The sequence below is a fragment of the Megascapheus bottae genome, chromosome 7, assembly GCF_031878675.1.
Source record: "Megascapheus bottae isolate mThoBot1 chromosome 7, mThoBot2.hap1, whole genome shotgun sequence".
NCBI lineage: Eukaryota > Metazoa > Chordata > Mammalia > Rodentia > Geomyidae > Megascapheus > Megascapheus bottae.
Window position 1 is genome coordinate 39,158,998 of NC_143515.1, and position 24,131 is coordinate 39,183,128.

Here is a 24,131-nt window from a genome sequence, read left to right on the forward strand (position 1 = left end):
AGTTACTCTCATTGCTAGCTACCCCTCCTATGTGTATGAAAATCATACAAGAAATAAGTCTGTCTATGGAATACCTAAACAACTAACATGAAGTTTTCAAAATTCATCTTGCATTAGCAAAAATCCAAATGTGAATAAAAACAAGAAAATGCAATTAAAGAAAACATCTGTGAAATGAAAAACAAAGATAAAACTCAAAATTATTTTGAAAAAAATCTCATTTATTTTCTGAATCAAAAAGAAGCCTATCAAATTAAAACTTCGAATGTTTAGCTTTCCATTGATCTTTCTAGATACAGTGCTCAGAACTGTGCAGTTAGCATACAATACCACATTTTCTAAGAACTCCACGGCATTGGTGATTCTAATTTAAATCAAAGAATTTAAACATCACAGAAAATCTAAGCAACAATGGGTTTCAAGAGTTAAAAACCAGATCTCTTTTAAAACAATTTTTTTAAACTTCTGAGTGACTCCTGTCTGACAACTCCAACTGAACACAGTATCTCCCAAATCCCAAATGCAACATTTCACCTTAGAATGGGAAGACTACAAAATGGAATTTCTAAAATTATTACACATATAAATACACCATTTTAATGTCAAAAAATTCTACATTCCAGGTACAAATAATGTTTCCACTGTTTTAAGAGTCCATCTCATTCTTTGTTGTTTTTTACCCTCCTATTTTGAAATTATAATCAAATGCCAACAGTCGTTTCATTTATCTGCACTGAACTGTCAGATAGGTCAGTATTGGTTGGTCTACACACACGTGTCCTTTAAGAAGCCTAGGACTCAAAAAGTGTGGGAAGGTGGGGTATTTGTGAGAACATGATTTAGGACCACTTTAGAATTCCAAAGTTCCTGAGTCTTGTATCCAGAATCTAGTAGACATTATTCACGGGCTATCCATGTGTGCTGAAGCATGTCCAGCATGCCCACAGGATTTATTTGTTCAAATTGAGGTAAAACAGACAAAAACACTTAACAGAAGCTACATATTTTAACCTTTTCCAAAAGGAAACTCTCAAGCCAATCTATCTTTCTTTAGTCTCTACCCTACTTCCCCCCTCTACCCCCCAAAAAAAGCCACTTTTTTCAAATCCATTATTGGTAAAGAATATTCTGAAATGAAGGAAAAGTTTTCTCAGAATCAACATTTTATATTTAGTGAGATATAGCTTCTCATTATTTTTCAGATAGGAAACACAAACTGACATTTGGATACTAATAGACATTTTTTCAGATTGCAAACACTACTGCCAGGAGTCATAAATAGGATTACTGACACAGGCAGGAGAGTCCACTAACATTTACAAACTTCCAACTGCTATTCTCCTTTCAAAAGCACAAAAGAGGACTGAGAAATGGCAGTTATAATCAGCTTCCAATACAAATAAATATTTAAGTCTTGATTTTTGTTTTTTGGCCAACATTTTAAGCCACCAAAATTTTACTTAACTGGAAACAAGCACCAATTTCAATGTTATCGTTTTTAACCCAACATTTTTTAAACCGACCAGTAATTGTTTGTATGTACTTCTTTGTTTTATTAAATAAGTACTGGGCAGTTATATAAAAATATTGCAAGAACAGTATTTGACACTAGGTTACCTTAATGCTTAAGAAATAAATAGAAGCATTTAGAAATAACCAGTTTATAAGCACTTGTAATTTGAATTAACAAAGCAATTTTCTTGAAAATGTTACTTTTTCCATTGATGGATTCTATGAAGTCTAATTCCAGCCCATATGGCTGATAAATCCCTTAGTCACATGCTAACAGAACACTAGATTTGCTTTTTTTTTTTTTCTTCCAACCATATGGAATCAGTCCTGGCAGACCAAAATAAAACCAGCTAAATCAAAGTATAGTAAATAAGGTTCATCTTCTGTACCCTGGAGGAGAAAATCTCAAAAAATCACAGTCAAAAGACTACCCATTCCTTCCACCATACAAAAAGCCACCCAAAACATTTTAGTTCCGAACTTAGCATTTCCTAAGATGTTAACAGGAGAAGCTTGGCGTCTGTAACTGTAGAAAGCCACGCAATAGAGAAAATGCCCTGAAGAGTTCAGGGCTGCCCACCCCCACCCCCACCAGTAATAGTAAAAGCTCCAGTAGAAGTTTTTTCTTATGCTAATAAAGGCATACCACCTACAGGGCTAAAGACTAAAACTAGCAGCATTAGAGCAGTAAAGTGAAAATAGGAAGTCTACAGGAGTGATCTAAATGCTTACGAGAAGAAACAAAGCAGCAGACAGGACCCTTTGCCCTCTGGTTGCATTAAACAGCCAGATTTACCCACATTAACAAAAAAAGTTAACAAAGCTTTCCCAATACCCCAGAATAAAACTTGACCTTTCAAGTCAAAGGGCACAAGAAGCCTCTTCCACATCCTGGAGCTGAATGAGTTCAAAGATTGGCAATAAAGGAAAAAAGAAAGCATTTAGGGATGTGATGGGAATACACAGCGCAGTTTATCGAACGGTCACACCCAGTTTCTCCAGCACCCGGACGCCCTTCTCTTGGTACTCCTGTCGGGTCATCCAAAAGTTGTCTTTGTCTTTCATGATATCTGCGAGGACAGCACCTCCCAGGAATACCATGTGCTTTCTGCGAGGTGGGTCTTCAATTCGGATCTTAAATTTCTAAAGGAGAAAGGATAAGACAGATGTCACAGGTGCAGAGTGTTGTCTGCTCAGGAAAAGCATGTTTTCATGAATCCTTTGGATCTCAGAGCTGACTGGCAATAGCAGTAGGACAACAGGATTTGATGTCTGAATGAGGACCAGTCATGTGGTAATGGATTTCAAACCCATGTGGGATGAGACAAACATCTTATTTCAAGCCTGCTGTTCTGTCACATTTGTACGCTAAACATTTAATGTCAAGATTTGCACAATAAATCATACAACAACTTGTGCCACAAGACCAAGTACCAGAGGTGTGATTATGGGAGGTTTTCCCTTGGATCCTGAACGGTGAAGGTTGGAGACTAGCACCTGCATAGCTTCCTCAAGGCTGAGTCCAGAGGAACACACTAAAACTGGGATGCTCTTCTTTTCTTTTTGTGTTAGGACCTCCTGCATGTTAACCAAATGCTTTAGTACATTCCTCCAGCCCTGAAGTTCTGTTCTGTTCCTTCCTTTCTCCCTGCCTCCCTCTCTCTCCTTGCCTCCCTCTCTCTGTCTGACACACTCTCTATCTCTCTCTCTTTCTTTCTTTCCTTCTTTTTTTTTTTGCCAGTCCTGAGCTTAACCTAACTAACCACCAAAAAACCAGAACTGGAGCTATGGCTTAAATGGTGGAGAACTAGCCTTGAGCAAAAAGCTCAGGGGCATTGAGTTCAAGCCCCTCCCGCCCCCTCCAAAAACACCCCAAAGCGGGGTACTTATCTCTCTGTGTATAGCAAGTTCTTCCCAAGCACTGGGAGGTACCTTGGGGTCTGAGCTGATCTTTACAAATGTACCCTAGTCACCTCTATTTACAGAGTTGATCTGAATGTACCATCTTTCTCTCATTTCTTCTAGGCTATACTTAATTGCAGCATGAACTGTTTAGAAGACTTCTTGCTCCCTCTGGTGGCTGTCACGATTCACTGCACCATTAATGGTTTGGGTTTTTTTTGGCCAGTCCTGGGCTTAAGCTCAGGGCCTGAGCACTGTCTTTGGATTTTTCTCAGGGCTAGAGCTCTACCACTTGAGCCTCAGCACCACTTCCGGCTTTTTCCAAGTATGTGGTACCAAGGAATTGAACCCAGGTCTTCGTGTATGCTAGGCAAGCACTCTACCCCTAGGCCAAACTCCCAGCCCCCCCATTAATGGGTTTTAAAAGAATGTTAACATCCCGGTTGTTGATACTTACAGAAAGTTTTTCCACATCTCCCTTTAAAACTCGTTCTAAGTAAAGTTGTTTGAGTTCTCGCTCTAAGCGTGATGGCAAGCCAGGATACATAGTAGACCCTCCAGAAAGCACTATGTGCTTGTAGAATTCAGATCTAGAAAGACACAATTGATATTCATTTGGGTTTCAGGTTAGGAAAATATTATCTCAAGGTTACTGGGGGTTTTTTTGTTTGTTTTTTTACCATTTGTTTTGGCTAAGCATGATAGTGCAGGTCTATAACATTAACAATAAAGACGTAGAAGCAGGAAAACCACAGTGTTATAAGCTAGCTACAGCTAGATAGTAAGGTCCTATTTCAATAATAAGCAAACTAACAAATACAGGAATTCATTATGTTGCTCAAGTGGTCTCAAATTCTTGGACTCAAGAGATCTTCTTGTCTCAGCCTCCCTCATCTGGTGCTAGATTTACTGTTATTTACAGCCACTTCTGGGGATGGCTAGAAGAATTAAATTCCTCATATGCATCACAGGGTGGGGGAGGGGGGCATTGAACTAACCTCCTTGAACATACATCAAAGTAGAGGAAAGCAGTATACTACAGAAAATGTCTACACACCCATGTTTAGTGCACAAAAAAACCCTTCACATACACACCATAGACTATTTAGTCACAGAAGAAATGAAATTATGTCACCAGTAGGATCAGGAGGAGGATGGATGAAAACCAAAAGCTGTATGTTCTTGGTCATTTACTGAATACAGAATCAAAGTGATGATAATAATAATAGCAATGGAAACGAGTCATGAGTATAAAGGGACCAGCAAGTCTAGAAGGGACCAGGAAGAAAAGGAGGGAGAAAGGAAGGGAGGTTGAGAGGGACAGAGGATTGAAATGTTATATGTACACACATACACAAAACACTTCACTATGATGCCCTCTTACATTATCAATGCACACTAATTCAAAAAGAAAAAGTATAGTCTTCTGGCCTACAATGATTAATGTATGTGTTCAACATCCAGGACTACCTTTATCAACAACACAAATAATAAAGACCATTTGTTCATTCTAGCTACTTATATTCTATTTGTTTCTGATGAATAACCATCATTTTAAATGTACCTGGTATCAATGTCAGCTGCCTGGATTGTGTTAAAAAGCAATTCAGCAACACCAACTCCCTCAACATTGATCAAATGAGGCTGAAATAAAGCTTCTGGTGCTTCAAATCGCTCTCCCCCAACTTTAATAATGCGTCCATCTGGAAGCTAGAAATGAAAAGAAACCAAAAACTAGTCAGGAAAAGAGCAAAATTTCCCAGTGTTCCCTAGACGTTAGTACTTTCTTTGTTGTTGCTATTGTTGGCTTTGGGGCTTGAACTCAGGGCCTCGGCACTGTCCCTGAGTTCTTTGGCTAGCATTCTATCATTTTGAGCCAGAGCATCACTTCTAATTTTCTGGTGGTTAACTGGAGATGAGTCTCACAGACTTTCCTGCCTAAGTTGTCTTTGAACCATGATCCTCAGATCTCAGGCGCCTGTGTAGCTAAGATTACAGCCATGAGCCATCCATCAGTGCCAAGTGACACCAGTATTTTTTAATACATCTGTTCTATAAACAATATGATTAAAACCAGTAATTTTTTCCTAAAACTTTTTTTTTGGTCAGTCCTGGGGGCTTGAACTCGGGAGCTTTTTCAAGCACCACTTCTGGCTTATTCGGTATATGTGGTACCAGAGAATCGAACCCAGGGTTTCATGCATTCTAGGTAAGCATTCTACTACTAGGTCATGCACCTGGCCCCTAAAACAATTTTTAGGAAGTAAAAATACATTTCCAACCTCAGAACTCAGCCTCCCGAGTAACTAGGACTACAGATGTGAACCACTGGAGCATGGCTTATTTCCCAATTTTAAAGCGACAAGCTCTTGTGTGTTACCCATGCTGGCCTTAAACTCCTGGGCTCAAATGACCCTCTTGCCCATGCCTCCAGAGTAGGTAGGACTACAGTCATGTGTTCTCCAGTCAGTGTGAAGCCTAGATCAAATCCTAACATTGCAAAATACATACATATGAGCAATTCTCAGGTAGCTGCTACAGAGGCAAAGATCAGGAGGCTTGCAGCTGTTTTTGCTTTTTTTTTTTGCCAGTTCTGGGGCTTGAGCTCAAGGACTGAGCAATGTCCTCAGGCTTTCTCAAGGCTAGCGCTCCACCAGTTGAGTCACAGCACCACTTCTGGCTTTTTTCTGTGTATGTGGTACCAGGGAATTGAACCCAGGTCTTCGTGTATGGTTGGTAAGCACTCTACCAGTAGGCCATTTTCCTGGCCCCAGGACTGCAGTTTAAGAAAAGCTTAGGCCAAAGAAAAGTCAATGAGATTACATTTCAACTATGTTATCTGTTATCTCAGCTACAAGGTATAGGAGGATTATGGCTCAAGGCCAGCCTGAGCAAAAATGCAAGATTCTATCTGAAAAATAACTAAAGCAAAACAGGGCAAGAATATGGCTGAAATACTAAAGAGCACCTGGCCAAGTACAAGGCTTTAAGTTTGAACCCAAATATAGTCAAAAGAGAACAAAATTGAGGGGCTGGGAGTTTGGTCTAGTGGTTAAGTGCTTGCTAGCATACACAGAGACCCGGGTTTGATTCCTCGGTACCACATATACAGAAAAAGCCGGAAGCGGTTCCGTGGCTCAAGCGGTAGAGCTCTAGCCTTGAGAAAGCCCAAGGACAGTGCTCAGGCCCTGAGCTCAAGCCCAGGACTGGCAAAAAAAAAAAAAAAGAAAGAAAGAAAGAACAAAAGACAGACAGACAGACAGACTAAACTGAGGTAGGATCAAACTCCATATTGTAAGCTATGATAGATGCTATGTCTCACTAGTTACAATTTTATGTTGAACATTTGTGTTTTATTCACTTTAGTAAGAAAAGGCTGCCACCTATTCAATTAATAAAGCAATACTCTAAGCATAACTAAGCATAACTACTTCCTAAAGTAAGTTTTTTTTCTCTTTCTTTGGATGTCCTGGATCAATTATAGGGGCTTTTGTTGTTGTTATTTTGTTTTGCTTTTGTCAGTTGTAGGGCTTGGACTTGGGCCTGGGTGCTGTCCCTGAGCTCTTCAGCTCAAGGTTACTGCCCTACCCTTTGAGCCACAGTACCACTTCTGGTTTTCCAGTGGCTAATTGGACATTAAGAGTCTCATGGTCTTTAGTGTCCAGGCTAGCTTTGAACCATGATCCTCAGATCTCAGCCTCCTGAGTAGCTAGGATTACAGGTGTGAGCTACTGCGCCAGGTCTATAGTAATTCTATAGTTATTCTATAATTCCAATGATTATCAGTCCTACTGTGTGTAATTTTGTTGTCCAAAGTAAAAGCTCCATGTTACCAACTTCTGCTGCTGCTACCCTAAGAAACAATTGCTATTTTCTTCTTTAAAAAACAAAAACTGGGGGCCGGGAGTTTGGCCTAGTGTAGAGTGCTTGCCTTGCATGCACGAAGACTCTGGTTCAATTCCTTGGTGCCACATACATAGAAAATGCCAGAAGTGATGCTGTGGCTCAAGTGATAGAGGGCTAGCCTTGAGAAAAGCCAAGGATAATGCTCAGGCTCTGAGTTAAAGCCCCAGGACTGGCAAAAATAAAAACAAAAGCCTGTTTCCAGTTTTGCACTACCTTTTGAGTAATAAGGTAGCAGGAAGAATGAATGTAATAAATAAGAGCATTCCATTTTTCAACCTGAAATGCTACTGCTCATCTTTCCAACTCATTTCTCTGCTTAAAAGATGAATGCTATATATTCCCTTCTTGAACACTTGTTCATTAAACATGTCATTTGAAATATAAATTCTTTAATTAAAAAAAGATGAATGCATTTATATCCTCATTTTATTCTCTGAGATGTTATATGTAATCTATTTTAAAAATATACAGGTAACACAAAGTCCAAACACCTATTGTGTTTATAAAATAAACACGGAGAAATTAGACATGGCACACTAAGAAAGAAAATCATGCATTCATCTATTTTTATTACATACAGGTTATGAATGCAGAACAAAAAAGCTTAGGAGTCATCATCAAACTGTGCCAAGGATACTGCAAGGGATCATACCAGGGAAATCTGTGCATATTCATCTTCTTACTCAGTACCAGATGGTAGGAAAAAAATATTGTTTTAGACATGTTTATATTTAGGAAAATAGATTTGACAAACTGAACAAGTAGATTTCTAGCCCTGGATTCATGATTAAATAACAATACCAATTCTTGAATTTGAATTAAAAACTGAGATGAAAAATCCAAGTAAAAACCATTAAGTCATTAAGCCTACACTTGTAATCCTAGCTACTCAGGAGGCTGAGATCTGAGAACTGTGGTTCAAAGCCTGCCTGGGCAGGGAAGTCTGTGAGACTCTCATCTCCAATAAACCACAAGAAACTGGAAGTAGTATGCTATGGTTCAAAATGGGAGAGTGCTAGCTCTGAGCAACAAGGGCACAGGGACAGCAGGCAGGCCCCTATTTCAAGCTCCATCAATGGCAAAAAAAAAAAACAAAAAAAAAAAACAGAGCTTCTCTTTTTTTTTTTTTCCCTCCCCCCTGAGGCTTAAACTCTGGGCCTGGGCGCTGTCCCTGAGCTCTTCAGCTCAGGGCTACTGCCCTACCCCTTAAGCTACTATACCACTTCTACTTTTCTAGGGGAGGAGGTGGGGGGAGAACTGGAGATAAGAGTCTCTAAGATTCTTGTGGTCTTTAGTGTTCAGGCTGGCTTTGAACTGTGATCCTCAGATCTCAGCCTCCTGAGTAGCTAGGATTATGTGTGAGCCACCTGGCTATCTTCTCTTCTTGAAAGTAGTATAGTATCAATGACAATGAAGACTACATAGCCCAGTTCTGGCTGCTCAGGAGAGTCAACCATAGCCTGATTTCCTCTATCTCCTGAGATTCCTGCCTACTTGTCATGGTTGCTGAAACTGGCTTCAAGGCTATTTAGACCATTAACATAATCTCAGCAATTCTAAGACAAATCTGTCACAAATGCACTTATTTCTTAAAGAAGATTTGATGGAGAAGAATCTCCTGGTGTTCTATTAGAGAATGGTGGGCTAGTAGCTACTGATGACTTCTGGCTTTTCTACAGGTTTCCATATCAGCCTTAATTAAGCAGGTATGGAAGTGGGAGTCAAAGCAGAGTCAGAGGTTGCAGCCTGGGCCACTACTGTTGTGGAAGACCTAATTATTATAGTGGTGGCAGGTCTGGATTGCTGAGATGTAGCAGGGACAAAGGACTCCTAGAGACCGAGAGAAAATCTGCTAACGCACCATGAAATGGTGGCCACTATCGACATGGCTCATGAAGAGCTAAGTACATTTCTTAGGCCATTATCTACGTGATATGAAATTTTCTACTATAGTCTTACAATTGAGTACACTTAGCATACCAAGGATGTGAGAAGTTTAAAATGAAAGTAAAATCAACTGTCTCCTTTATTTGACAACTGTAAATTTTTAACTTCATGAGAATTCTTAACATCTCAAGGAGGTCACTTGCTGTTTAACACGTTGAGAAATGCCGTCCAAGACATCATGATCTCAAAAAAAATCTCTTATTTAATTACTCCTCAAGGTAGAAAGGAACTTACAATTCTTACCTTAATTTCTATTACATAGTATTTTCAAAATAATTAAACCATACAATCATAATATATGAAGATATTTGAAAGTCACACATATGAAAATTACAATTCAAATTAAAAATCCTGATTATAATAGTAGCTCAGTAGCATTGTTTACCTAGCATGTATGAGGCCCTAGGATTTGATCTCCAGCACCAACAAAACAAAAACCCTTGGTGTCCTCAATTCGACTCCAATAACTTGGCTATTTTTAAGCCATATATATATACTGTACACGGAATATACTTACTGTGTAAGATTCAACTAATACTGTGGTTTCTAGGGCCAGTTTCTGCTCTTGTTCAATATTGTATCCCACATAACACAGTTTTTCTTTGATCATGCGAACTGTTTCAAAATCAGCAGAATGATTGAATGCATATCCTCGCAACAGAAGCAGCTGGCACACACATACACAAAAACAAAAAAAAAAAAACCACAGCAGTAAGTTCATAGTGGATTTGAATGTGTTCCACAGTACAAATTATTACTTGTTAAATGGCACATGGATAATAATGTACAGTGGATCCATAGTCCTACTATTTCCAAGTAGTCATTTTATCTGTCATAAAATAATTCATATCTTACTTTGACAAAGAATAATAGGACGAACAGCTCATGAATAATAAATGCACGAAACAAGAAAAGGTTAAAAAAAAAATACTGTTTAAGTCCGGTGTGGTGGCTCATGCCTGTAATCCTAGCTGCTCAGGAGGCTGAGATTGGAGGATAGTGGTTCAAAGCCAGCCCAGGCACTAAAGTCCATGAGACTCTTACCTCCAATTAACCACCAGAAAACCAGATGTGGTACTGTGGCTGAAGGGGTAGGGCATTAGCCTTGAGCTGAAGAGCTCAGGAACAATGCCCAGGTCCAGAGTTCAAGTCCCATGATCAACAACAACAACAAAAATTACTGTTTTTATATGTGATGATATAAACAATCAGTATACTAATAAATATTATGTAGATACTGGGCTTAAACAGCCTGTAATTTTCTCATTCAATCAATGCCATATTTATGAACTGCTACTAAGTCTTAGAAGGCTGTCTTTAACTTCTTATTCTATGCCCAGTACATATTGTAAGGGTCAGAGATTTGTTAAACAAACTGGATACAGTGGCTCATGCTTATAATCCTAGTTATTTGGGAGGCTGAGATTTGAGATTAGAAGGATCATAGTTTATGAGGGTAGACTGGGCAAGAAAAAGCTGGGTGTGGGGTTGGGAGTTTGACCTAGTGGTAAGAGTGTTTGCCTAGCATGCACAAAGACCCGGGTTCAATTCCTTGGTACCACATATACAGAAAAAGCCAGAAGTGGTGCTGTGGCCCTGAGTTCAAGCTGCAGGACTGGCAAACAAATAAACAAATGGACAAATAATAATAATAAGCAGAAAAGGCTGGGTGCAGGCTATATGATAGGCATAAGAGAATCATAGTTCAGGCCATCTCAGGCAAGAACCAGGACTTGATTCAAAAGATAACAAATCAAAAAGGGTGAAGGAGCATAGCTCGGGTAGCAGAGCACCTGAGTTCAAAGTCTCTCTCTCACACACACAGATAAATGAATGTATAGCCTAGTGCTATATTTCACCTCTATTCATTTATCTACTGAGGGATGGGGTTGAGGTAGGCTTAATACGTACTTCAGTTTGGTCTTGAACTCTTGATCTTCTTGCCTCAACCTCTTGAGTATTGAGATTACAAGCAGGAATTTCTTTTTTTTTTGAAACATTCTTTATCATTTTATTGTTATTGTTATTATTATTACTAGAGCATTCTTAGCAACTCTCTCCTCTTTTCACCAATGTAAATAACATCTGCCTCCTGAATAGCTCTTCAATCTGTAGCTGCTGCTTTCCATTTCAACAGTTCTTTTACTAGCCTTCTAAATGGACTCTGACTTCGTTTTACTTGACAAGCAGGAATTTCTTAGACTTGCCTACCGGGGCTAATTTTCAATTGTGATCATGAGTCTCCGCCTCTTGAGGATTACAGGTGTAAGCCACTGGCACCCAATTCTTATAAGAATTTTTATATGAATGGGAAGTTGGGGGAATTCTCTAGAGATATAGATTTGCTAGAATTCTTATACATTGAATTTTATGTAAGTCAGAATACAAATTATAAAAAATTAATTTCTATATTTTTCTTTCATTTACCTTGATAAGATATCTGGTAATATCCCTCCCAGCAATATCCAGTCTCCTGGTAAGATGAGGAAGAGAAAATCCTTCATACACTGGGCAGATGTGCGTCACACCATCTCCAGAGTCCACCACTACACCTGTCAGTAAACCTGTGAAGAATCAAAAGGTTTTACATAAAAATCAAACCAGAAAATCAAAGCTAGCAAGTTTCAAATGTAGTACAGGTGCCAAACTAGAAAACTAACAAAATGGAATGGTCTAGAAGCAAGGGCTTCTTCATTATTTATTTTGCAGTATTTTTTTTGGTGGGGGGGGGAAGGGGACAGGAAAAGATGGGTGGAGTGGTAACAAATTTGAACTCAAGGTTTTGGGCTTCCTAGTCAGGCACTCTACCACTTGAGCCATACTCCCAGCCCTTATTTGCTTTATTATGATGATGCCTGGGATGGCCTCAGACTGTGATCTCCTACCCATGCATCCACACAGCTGGAATGGCACACTAATGCCTTCATTGCCCAGCTTATTTACTGAGATGGGGGTCTCATGAACGGCTTCTTTTGTTCTAGCTGGCCTTCAACTTCTATCTTCCTGATCTCTACCTTTCTAGTATGTGGCATGAGTAACTGTATTCAGCCATAAGAAGTTACTTAATATATCCCAAAGTTTCTTTGGTACATATTGGAAAGGCCCACAAGTTCTTAACAAGTTTTTGTTGAATTACACTATTTAGTAATTTAGTATAAAGAGCTCTCCCCACAAGGCCACTATCTCCTTCCCAACAGACAGAGAGGCAAGGTGCTAACAGCAACACCAAGAGAACACAGTCATCCCTCTCATCAAATCTACTTCAGAAAATTAGAATGCCGATCTTTTTCCCTTACTAAGTCTATCTGACCCAACATGACTTCATAGTTATCTTCTTTTGACTAATATTTTAAAACTCAAACCAATTCTGAGGGCAAATTACATGCTTATCCTCTATGCATAAGTTTAAACAGCTGAAAAGAGGAAACAATGCAGTACGTATTTTAAGTAGCAGGGTTTAGAATAGGTTCAAGCTTGCTAGGCAGGTGTTCTATTACTTGAGTGATGCCTCCAACACACAGCATGTTTGGCAGTACTGGTGTTTGAATTGGGAACTCACACTTTTTTTTTTTCTTTTGCCAGTCCTGGGACTTGAACTCAGGGCCTGAGCACTGTCCTTGGGCTTTCTCAAGTCTAGAGCTCTACCATGTAAGCCACAGCACCACTTCTGGCTTTTTTCTATGTATGTGGTACTGAGGAATTGAACCTGGGTCTTTGTGCATACTAGGCAAGCACTCTACCACTAGGCCAAACTCCTGGCCTCTGGAGCTCACATTTTCTACGTTAGACAATTTATCTCTTGTGCCATGATCCAAGATATTTTGAATTTTCTTTTTTTTTTTTTTTTTTTGCCAGTCCTGGGCTTGCGCTCAAGGCCTGAGCACTGTCCTTAGTCTTTCCCAAGGCCAGACTTCTAGTACTTGAGCCTCAGCACCACTTCCAGCTTTTTTTTTTAATGTATGTGGTACTGAAGAATCAAACCCGGGCCTTCATGTATGCTAGGCAAGCATTCTACCACTAGGCCAAACTCCCGGCCCTTGAATTTTGTTTTCAATAGTGTCTTATTTCTCATCCTCCTCAGAGCCGACCTTAAACTGGATTCTCCTATTTCTATGTCCTGTGTAGCTGGGATAACAGGTGTAGACCAGCTTTTTCTTGATTAAGAGGGGGGCTTGAAAACTTTTCCCCAGTTTGGTCTTGATTCACAATCTTGCCCAATCTCAGCCTCCCAAGTAGCCAGGATTCCAGATATGAGCTAATATACCTGGCTAGGGTGTCTCTTAATCTTCAGTGTTTAGTAAAGCAAATTAAGATGTATATGACATTTTATTTCACAAACGATAGAAATGGTGAAAAATTTTAGAGTGTGGTAAATAAATAATGGGTGTTTCTCAGATTATAACTTAACTAAAAATCAAACCCTAAACTAAGTTTTCTAACAGATAAGTAAGTTTTACCTACCTTGGGCATACAAAGTCAGAACTGCCTGGATGGCTACATACACACCAGAAAACTGGTAAGTTTCAAACATTACCTGAAATGTAAAGAGAAGGGGAAAAAAGGTATGTATGATCATTTAGAAAGTTACATATTTATATACTTTCTTTAGAGTCAGTGGCTCAGTTGAACAAAACAGAACAATTTGTAAGGGAACTCTCCTGAGAACCAGAGAAGCCATCACTTAAGAGGCCCCAAATTGTGTCTTTGTTGGAGAGCAGCAGGATGGCTGATGGAATCACTGCAGCTAACACAAAGCTTATATAGGAAAAAACTACATATAGTGCTAAATACAAGCAAAACAAATCAGATAAACTAGTTCAGCCACTCTGGAAAGCAGTGTGGAGGTTCCTTAAAGAACTGAAAATAGACCTTCCCTATGATCCCGCCATACCACTTCTGGGCATCTATCCTGAACAGTATGACCCAGGATATTATAAAGACACCTGCTCAGCTATGTTCATCTCTGCACTATTCACAATAGCCAGGCGATGGAAACAATCCAGATGCCCTACTGCAGATGAATGGATACAGAAAATGTGGTGTATATACACAATGGAATTCTACATAGCCAACAGACAAGATAAAATAATGGCATTCACAGGGAAGTGGATGAATCTAGAGCGAATCACGTTGAGTGAGACAAGTCAAGACCTAAGGAACAAAAGGTGCATGGTATCCTTAATATGTGGTTATTAAATCCAAAGTGTACAAGAGCGAGGACTCAATAACTGAATACCCAAAGCAATGGACATGATAATGGAAATACAAACATAACTATATAGACAAAAAAACCTATGATTCTATAATCATAATGTTTTATTTCATAAATTGATATGTTTCTATGACATGCAAACCGTTAGCCTAATTTTGATTAAGTTCTAAAGACTAAGACCCAGAAAATGTAATTAGAGATTCCCTCCTTGAACAATTGTTTGTTAAACTTGTCATTTAAAATATGATGTAAACATAAGCCATATAATTAATGATTGTTGTTCTTAAGGTACTAAGTTATCTCCCATCACTTTTACTGTCCCTTGGTTATCTCATATTGTTACACTATCTCACTTTGTTACCTGATATATTGGATATATTTGAATTTGGTTATCTGAAATTGGATAGGGAACGGGGGGGGGGGGGGGACAAGATGAGGGGTGGGGGAGGGGGGAAGGGAAATGGGGACCATGACATGTGAAAGGGTATCAATGTGTGGGAATTAATGCACCATTTATCTGGCAAATATCATGTAACCCTTCTATTAATTACAATAAAAAATATATTAAAAAAACAAATCAGATAACGACACTTAAACCTAATAAAGTGTTAAAAGCAAACCATCTAGGGAAACAAGGAAGGGGAATCAAGGGCCAATTATCTAGGGGAAGCACAGACCCAGTCTCCTTACTTCAAAGAGACCTGAAAAGTCCTCTAACCAATTCCTCCAGATCTAGAAAGTCTTGCTATAAAGTCCTGCTCTCCCCGAGCTCTAAGTATTTATAAGTGATACAAAGAAAAGATTCCTGAATGTATTATAGTCAATGGCCAATTAGTATGAAAAAACACTTTCGGCAATTCAGCAAAACTGTGAGAATGTTCCTTAAGGAAGTATTTTGTTTTCTTTCCTTCTTTTTTCCTTTTCTTTTGTGAAACAGGGTCTTACAATGTTCTCCTGCCTCAGCCTCCAGACTGCTGAGATGACAAGCATATGCCACACCCAGCACGAAATACTTTTTAATTCAAAACAACAGCAGATGAGACTCTCCCACATGTTCCCAAACCTGCCAAAAGTCTAGGTCTCTCCGAACCACAGTTAAAAATGAAAGCAGTACTTGGATACCAGTGACTTATACCTGTAATCCTAGCTAGTAAGGAGACTGAGATCTCACCAATTAGCCAAAACGCCAAAGTAGAGCTGTGGCTCAAGTGGTAGAGCACTAGCCTTTCGAACAAAAGTGGACAATGCTCAGGCCGCGAGTTCAAATCCTAAGATGGGGTATAACCACCCTCCCCTTACCTATAATCAAAAGTGTAAGAAAATTATTTGGCCTTTCCTGTAGATCTGATCACTTCCCACACTTCTATTATTTCTGATTGTAACTATCACTATCTTGTCCATCAATATTTTTACTTATTTTTATAAAAAGATTTTATTAACACTGTTTTTTTACATCATATTTTAAATATCATGTTTAACAAACAAGTATTCAAGAAGGGAATCCATATGCAATCACTGGCACATAACTTTAAGAACATAATTAAAATTAAGCCGAGTCTTTGCCATATATTTATCTATATATCAATATGTCTATAAAGTATATAGCCCATCATAGATTTTTATGTCTATGCAGTTATATCTCCAAGACCATGTCCATAACCTTGGGTACCTAAATATTGAGTCATTGCTTTTGTATTGTTTGGATCTAATATCCACATATCAAAGAGACCATGCACATTTTGTTCCTTTGGTCTTGGCTTATCTCACTCAACATGATTCGCTCTAGTTCCATCCACTTCCCAGTGAACGCCATTATTTTATCTTGTCTGGTGGCTATGTGGAATTCCATTGTATATATGTACCACATTTTTTGTATCTACTCATCTGTAGTGGGGCATCTGGGTTGTTTTCATCGCTTGGCTATTGTGAATAGTGCAGCAATAAACATGGATGTGCAGGTGTTCTTATCTTATCCTGGATTATGATGCTCAGGGTAGATGCCTAGGAGTGGTATGGCTGGGTCATAGGGAAGGTCTATTTTTAGGTTTTCGGAGGAACCTCTAAACTGCCTTCTGGAGTGGTTGAATTAGTTTACATTCCCATCAGCATTGCAGTAGGGTTCCTCTTTCTTCACATCCCCGCCAGCATTTGTTGTCTGAATTCAGAATATTGGCCAGTCTGATTGGGGTAAGGTGGTATTTTAGGATTGTTTCTATTTGCACTTTAGATATCTTTCTATTTTAGTAGTTATGTCTCTCTGTGTAGAACCTTTGTTATTTTTAGGTAGTCCTATTTGCTGAGTCTCTCTCCAACCTGCTGTGACCCTGGGACTCTATTCAGGAAGTTCCTGCTTATGCCTATGAGTTCCAGTGTCTCTCCTACTCTGTTGTGTAGCAGTTCCAGAGGTCTGATATTAAGGTCTTTGATCCATTTTAAGTTAATGTTTGTGTATGGCGACAGGCTGGGCATCAATAATTTTAAAAGCCTCCCAGTGGTCTCTTGGACTTTTGCCTTCTTATAGTATACTCACAAAAGAGCACCTCAAGAAATTAAGTCTGAGCATGTGTCTTATCTGTCGTCACCCTTCATTTCACTCAGAGTAAGTAGAATTCTCCATTCAGGATATTTATTCCACTGTACCTCCGGTTGCTCTCCCCCAACCAGATCCTCCAGCCACACTAGCTTCCTTGTTGATTTTCTGATATGACAAGACAGTTCCACTTTAAGGCCTTACACTAACTGCTTCCCCTTTTCCAGAATGTTATTCCTTAATACAGTCTGCCTCCCTCATATACTCTGTTTTAGCTTATGTGCCACTTGCACATAGAGGCTTACTACCACAACCTACATACAACCACAACCTCCTGACCTCCAAATTGTTCCTTTAACATCTATTACCTTCTAACAAACTAACTCACCTTTTTAGGGGGAGGAGAAATTGCTGAAATATAAAATTCATATTAGCAGAATTTTGTTGTGTTCACTTACATACTCTAATTAGAATAACTAATATATTATTGTTGAAAAGCCTTTATCTAAAATGCTTGGAACCAAAGATATCTAATTTCAGATTTTTTTTTTCCCCTGTGGGTCAGGGGGCTTGAACTCTGGGCCTATGAGCTATCCCTGAGCTCTTCAGCTGAAGGTGATTGCTCTAACACTTGAGCCACAGCAAACACTTCCAAATTTCAGAATTTTTCAGTTTTGGTAGCTCATGGCTAGTACTCTACCACTTGAAATATACTTCCAGCATCAGATTTTTGAATAGTTGCACAGACTTCACTGGCTAAAAATCCCTAATCCCAAACCCAAAAGTTAAACTGTTCCAAAATCTAAAATTTCTTGAGCATCATGATATAGGCAAAAAGTTTTGGATTTTCAGATTAGGGATGTCACACCTGTAGGAAATGCAAAATAAAAAGAATCTGGAGGGCCGGAGCATAGCTAGTAGTAGAGTGCTCGCCTCGCATGCACAGAGCCCTGGGTTCGATTCATTGGTACCACATACGCAGAAAAGGCTGGAAGTGGTGCTGTGGCTCAAGTGGCAGAGTGCTAGCCTTGAGCATAAAGTGTCCAAGGACAGTGCCCAGGCCCTGAGTTCAAGTCCCATGACAAAAAAAAAAAAAGAATCTGGAGAATACAATTATGTTTATTCCCTTTTCCCATAGTAACCAGGTAAGAAAAGAATGGAGTTTTTGTTATTGTTGTTTTTGTTTTTAGGAAAAAGAAATTTTGATTTAACCTTATAAAGTAGAGACAGTCTGCATATTCTATATAAACACTCACCTCCACAATCTTCTCTCTGTTTTTGGTTGGGTTCATAGGAGGCTCTGTGAGTAAAATTTTGCAATTTCTGGTATCTATGTTCAGCTTCTCTGGTCCAAATGTATAGTCCCACAGGTGTTTCATGTCATCCCAATTTCGTACTATGCCATTCTCCATTGGGTAGTTAACTTCTAACATCGAGCGTAATTCACTTGCTTCATCACCAACCATAAGATCCTAGAAAATTACAATATCAAAGCTCTAAACCATCTATATTTTTACATGAATGAGCTTCAGAAATTAAATCCCCATGGTTTTAAGGAAACTTTCTGGCACTTTCAGATAAAGCTTTTTATTCCATAATTTAAAAATCTTCTCTCCCAGAAGAATGTCTTATTATGGATAATAAAACTTTATATACTGTGTGGTTTAAATCAATAAATTGACCTTACCTTTGTATTTCCAAAAGAAGAGCATTAGTACAAATAAACCCCACATTTCCATATTTTGGAGGGTTTTGTATGAGGTTTCATCTGTTTCTTTTGCTCAAATGTTCAAAAATTAAGTCCTGTGATATGTGAAATAGTACATCAGGGGAAAAAAACTTATAGAAAAAATATTCAATTCATGCAACATTTCTTTGTACTAAATATCAAGATGATAAATGTAAGTACTAGAAAACATAACAAAAGACCAAAAAATGATTTTTTATTACTCTATAATAATGCATCTCTGCACCAATGTTATATTTCACAAACTTCTATATGTCTAAATTAAAATTTACATTATATTGTATATATTATTGTATATATGCCTCACCTAGATCAAGGGTAATTTGTTGTTTTACAGAAACAATGAGGCACTAGAAAACAATTCATTCTTTAAAATGATCTCATTGGCAAATTTTAATCTTAAACTGTGATACTGAAAATCTATGCTATCACACACGAAGCACAGTACTCACAGCTCTTATCTCCATTGAGATTATATTTAAGATGACCCATATCTGGGGGAAAAATCAAACTTTCTATGTATAACATGGCTAGAAAAAGGTCATTGAGATAGTAAATATTAATTTTTATGTGTTAATGAATTCACTCAAATACTAGTACCCGAACAAGCTAATGGGGGAGAATGATGGAAGGGTGACATTTATCAAGATGCACTCTACTAATAAACTAACACGTTGAATTCAAGTCCCTTTGTACAACTACTTAAATAATAAAAGAAAAAAAAGAGCTACTGTTTGCTACAAAATGAAGCTTAAATCATAAAGAAATGAAGAAGTAGCGAAATTAAGATGACTTAAAATAGAAGGTTTAAAATATATGAATTTTAAAGTAAAAAAAAAATCAGAAGCTGGGTGCTAGTGGCTCATGCCTATAATCCTAGCTACTCAGGAGGTCATGATCTAAGGATTGTGGTTCAAAGCCAGCCCGGGCACAAAAGTCTGTGAGACTCTTATCTCCAATTAACCACCAGAAAACTGGAAATGGCGCTGCGGCTTAAGTAGAGAGTTAGCCTTGGGTTGAGGAGTTCAAGGACAGTGCCCAGGCCCAGAGTTCAAGCTCCATGACTGATAAAAAAGTAAAACCAGAATGAGAAACATATTTAAAATAACCACAACAATAAAAAACAGATCTGGAAAATTCACTGAAAGCAACATCAAAAAGGGTATAAACAAAATAAAAAGATATTAAAAATATTCTTGTTACAACTAATATATGAAGTTATGAAGTTAGTTTTCTCATAATTTAATAATGTGTGTCTATATGTATGAGTGTGTGCATATGTATGTATGAATGCTAGTTCTTGGGCTTGCACTCAAAGCCAGCACTGTATCACTTGAGCCACAACTGTACTACCAGCTATAGATATGAGCCACTAGTTCCTATTTAGAATCTTCAGTGAAGAAAATGCAAAACAAGCTGTACTTGTGAATTCTAGTGAATGGTTTGCATAGGTAGAAGTATTTAGGAAGAAGTATACTGATATATTAACTTACTTTGAAACACCAAAAACCAAGATGTTTAATATATGGATACTTATATAGGCAATTGATAAGTCAGTACAATATATAATATCAGAAATTTAGGTGACAGGCACATATAACAAAAAATAATACAATGTAAAGAAAAACTTAAGCCGGGCACAGTGGCTCACACCCATAATCCTAGCTACTCAGGAAGCCAAGATCTGAGTATCTTGGTTCAAAGCCAACCTGGGCACTAAAGTCCATGAGACTCTTATCTCCAATTAACCACTAGAAAACAGAAAATGGGAAGTGGCACTATGGCTCTAGGTGTAGGGCAGTAGCCTTGAACTTAAGAGCTCAGGGACAACACCCAGGCCCAGAGTTCAAGACCTACAACTGACAAAAAACAACAACAACAACAATAACAACAAAAAAACAGTATAACTTAAAGCTGGGAGTTTGCCCTAGTGATAGAGTGCTTGCCTAGCATGCACAAAGACCCAAGTTTGATTTCTTGGTACCACATAGAAAAAGCTGGAAATGGTGCTGTGGCTCAAGTGATAGAGCTCTGGCCTTGAGAAAGCCCAAGGACAGTGCTCAGGCCCTGAGTTAAAAAGCTCCAGGACTAGCTGGTCGTGGTGGCTCATGCCTGTAATCCTAGCTAGTCAGGAGGTTGAGATCTGAGGATACAGGTTCAAAGCTAGTACAGACACAGAAGGACTCTTATCTCCAATTAACCACAAGAAAATGGGAAGTGGGGCTTGGCTCAAGGGTAGGGCAGTAGTTTTGAGTTGAAGGGCTCAGGGACAGTGCCAGGCCCAGGAACAGCCCCCCCCCCACCAAAAAAGAATCATTTAATTATTTTAACATTACTATATATTCTAAATATTGCCTAACAAATAATAAGAGGAGAAATACATATCAACAAGTGTATATATGAATGTACAGGCATTAACACTTTTTTTTGCCAGTCCCGGACTTGAACTCAGGGCCTGAGCACTGTCCCTGGACTTTCTCAAGGCTAGAGCTTTATCATTTGAGCCTCAGCTCCACTTCTGGCTTTTTTCTGTATATGTGGTACCAAGGAATTGGTAGGCAAGCATTCTACCAAACTCCTGGCCCCATTAGCAAATCTGATACCCAATTTTGTTATTCTCATCAATAATGAATATATATTTTTGACTGCACAGATAATTAATAAAATCAATACTTTTAACCAATTTAAAGTATGAGAATACTTGTTATTCCAAAGTATAGGGCTTACTGATACCTGAACCAATGCCAAGTCAGCAAGTATCAACTTCTAAGACCCTACACACTATAAAGGATTAACTAAAAGAAATCTTTGACATTAAGCAGTCCTCATTTTGTCTGAACAAGAAAAATTTTAATGTAGCACAATTGAGGGGAGGGGGTAAGTTGGGCAAAAACAAGGGAGGGGTTAACAATGTTCAACAAGAAATGTACTCAAGCTGGGCTATATGGCTCACTACTCAGGAGGCTGAGGTCTGAGGATCAAGGTTCAAAGGCAAGGTCTAGCACTAAAGGGCACTAAAGACCGTGAGACTCTCACTTCCAATTAGCCACTAGAAAACCGGAAGTGGTGAGGTGGCTCAAGGGGTAGGGTGGTAGCCTAGAGCTGAATAGCTCAGGAACAGTACCCAGGCCCAGAGTTCAAGCCCCACGACCAACAAAAAAGGAAGAGGACGGAAGGAAGGAAGGAAGGAAGGGAGGGAGGGAGGGAGGGAGGGAGGGAGGGAGGGAGGGAGGGAGGGAGGGAGGGAAGACGGGAAGGAGGAAGGGAAGATGGGAAGGAGGAAGGGAAGGAAGGAAAAAGGGAAGGAAGGAAATACCAATTTACAATCCTTTTCAAAAGAATGAGATTTGGAGCCAGGAGTGTGGCCTAGCAGTAGAGTGCTTGCCTAGCATGCACTAAGACCCAGGTTCGATTCCTCGGTGGCCTAGCAGTAGAGTGCTTGCCTGGCATGCACTAAGACCCAGGTTCGATTCCTCAGTACCACATACATAGAAAAAAGCCAGAAGTGGTGCTGTGGCTCAAGTGGTAGAGCCCTAGCCTTGAGAAAATCCAGGGACAGTGCTCAGGCCCTGAGCCCAAGCCCAGGACTGGCAAAAAAAAAAAAAAAAAGAATGAGATTTGAGGATTGCAGTTCAAAATAAACCCCAAGCAGGAAAGTCCATGAGCCTCTTATCTCCTGTTAACCACCAAGATAGTTCCGAGGCCCTAAACTGAAGGACCTGCACAAAAGAATAGAAAAATCCTAGAACAGGGCCAGGAGCATAGCCTAGTGGTAGAGTGCTCACCTAGCACACACGTAGCTCTAGTTTGATTCCTTGGTACCACATACAGAGAAAAAGCCGGAAGTGGTGCTGTGGTTCAAGTGGCAGAGTGCTAGCCTTGAGCAAAATATGTCATTCTAGTTTTTCAGGCGATGTATAAACAGCACGACTACATTCTAAGCCAGCCTGGGATAAATGCAAGATTCTAGACAAAAGTATTAAAAATTAAAAAGGAATACTAGTGTAGTGCAAGGTCCTAGGTCCAAAATCCAAAACTAAAAAAAAAAAAAAAAGATTATGAAACACATAATCATCCCTAGACTCCTTCAACATTCAAAAGTTAAAAATGATGTGGGCGTGGTGGCCAGCATGGGCACTAAAGTCCTAAGACTCTTATCTCCAAATTAGCCACCAGAAACCGGAAGTAATGCTGTGTTTCGAGGGGTAGAGTGGTAACCTTGAGCTGAAGAGTTCAAGGACAGCACCCAGGCCCAGAGTTCAAGCCCCATGACCGACCAAAAAAAAAAGTTAAATATGTTAAATGTGGGGCTAGGAGTTTGGCTTAGTGTTAAAGTATTTGCCTAACATGCACAAAGAATGGGGGGGGGGGGTTGATTCCTCAGTAACACATACATAGAAAAAGTCCGAAGTGGGGAGGGAAAGAACAACAAACACATGAGAAGGGGTATCAAGGCTCGAGAAGTAATGCAACCATTATCATACAAACATAACTGTAACCCCTCTATACATTATCCCAACAATAAAATATAATTTAAAAAAAAGCCAGAAGTGATGGAGTGGCTCAAGTAGTAGGGCTCTAACCTTGAGAAAGCCAAGGACAGTGCTCAGGCCCTGAGTTCAAGGGACTGGCAAAAAAAAAAAATTAAGTGTTAGCCAGGCACTGGTGGCTTGCTTCTATAATCCTAGCTACTCAGGAGTTTGAAATCTGAAGATTGTAGTCGGAGGCTAGTCTGAGCAGACAAATCTGAGAGACTCTAATTAAGCAGCAAAAAGCTGGAACTGAAGGCAAAGGCCTGAGTTTGAGCTCTGATACTCTAACAAACAAAAAAGTGTTACAGAACTTTCCTTTATCCCTCGGAACAAACTTACAAATAATCAGACCAGTTTTAAAGTCTTTACCAACCACCAGAACTCAAGCCTAAACCACCATCTATTACTTCAAAGACTGAAAAATACGTAACTAAAACACTTTTTCAAAGGCTTTTATATTTTACTAAAAGTAGACTATAAAGATTACATTTGGGAGCCAAGAGTTTGGCCTAGTGGTGGAGTGCTATAGAGTGCTCGCCTAGTATGCACGAAGATCCAGGTTCGATTCCTCAGTACACCACATACATAGAAAAAGCTGGAAACGGTGCTGTGGCTCAAGTGGCAGACCACTAGCCTCGAGAAAGCCTAAGGACAGTGCTCAAGCCTTCAAGTTCAAGCACCAGGACTAGCCAAAAAAAAAAAAAAAAAGATTACATTTGCCACAATCATTTTGAGCAAGATCACCTTGAATGAGGAAACAGAACAAGTTTAAAACCACACATATATACCTCAAAGGAAATCCCTGTTTGAAAAGTTATCAAATCTATACGTATACCCACTAGA

General features: G+C 39.1%; 1 protein-coding gene across 1 annotated transcript in view; it reads right to left on the minus strand.

Annotated features, from left to right (window-relative positions):
• Positions 1-200: 200 nt before the first annotated feature.
• Actr2 (actin related protein 2) overlaps positions 201-24,131 on the minus strand; it is a 38,820-nt gene continuing 14,889 nt past the window's right edge. Inside the window, exons 3-9 of the mRNA XM_090336790.1 lie at positions 18,266-18,481; positions 13,729-13,801; positions 11,695-11,831; positions 9,785-9,934; positions 4,979-5,124; positions 3,872-4,004; positions 201-2,655 (exon numbers count right to left, since the gene is read on the minus strand). Coding sequence (XP_090192916.1) covers positions 2,485-2,655; positions 3,872-4,004; positions 4,979-5,124; positions 9,785-9,934; positions 11,695-11,831; positions 13,729-13,801; positions 18,266-18,481 — 1,026 coding nt within the window. The 3' untranslated portion in view covers positions 201-2,484. The remainder of the gene's footprint in view (positions 2,656-3,871; positions 4,005-4,978; positions 5,125-9,784; positions 9,935-11,694; positions 11,832-13,728; positions 13,802-18,265; positions 18,482-24,131) is intronic.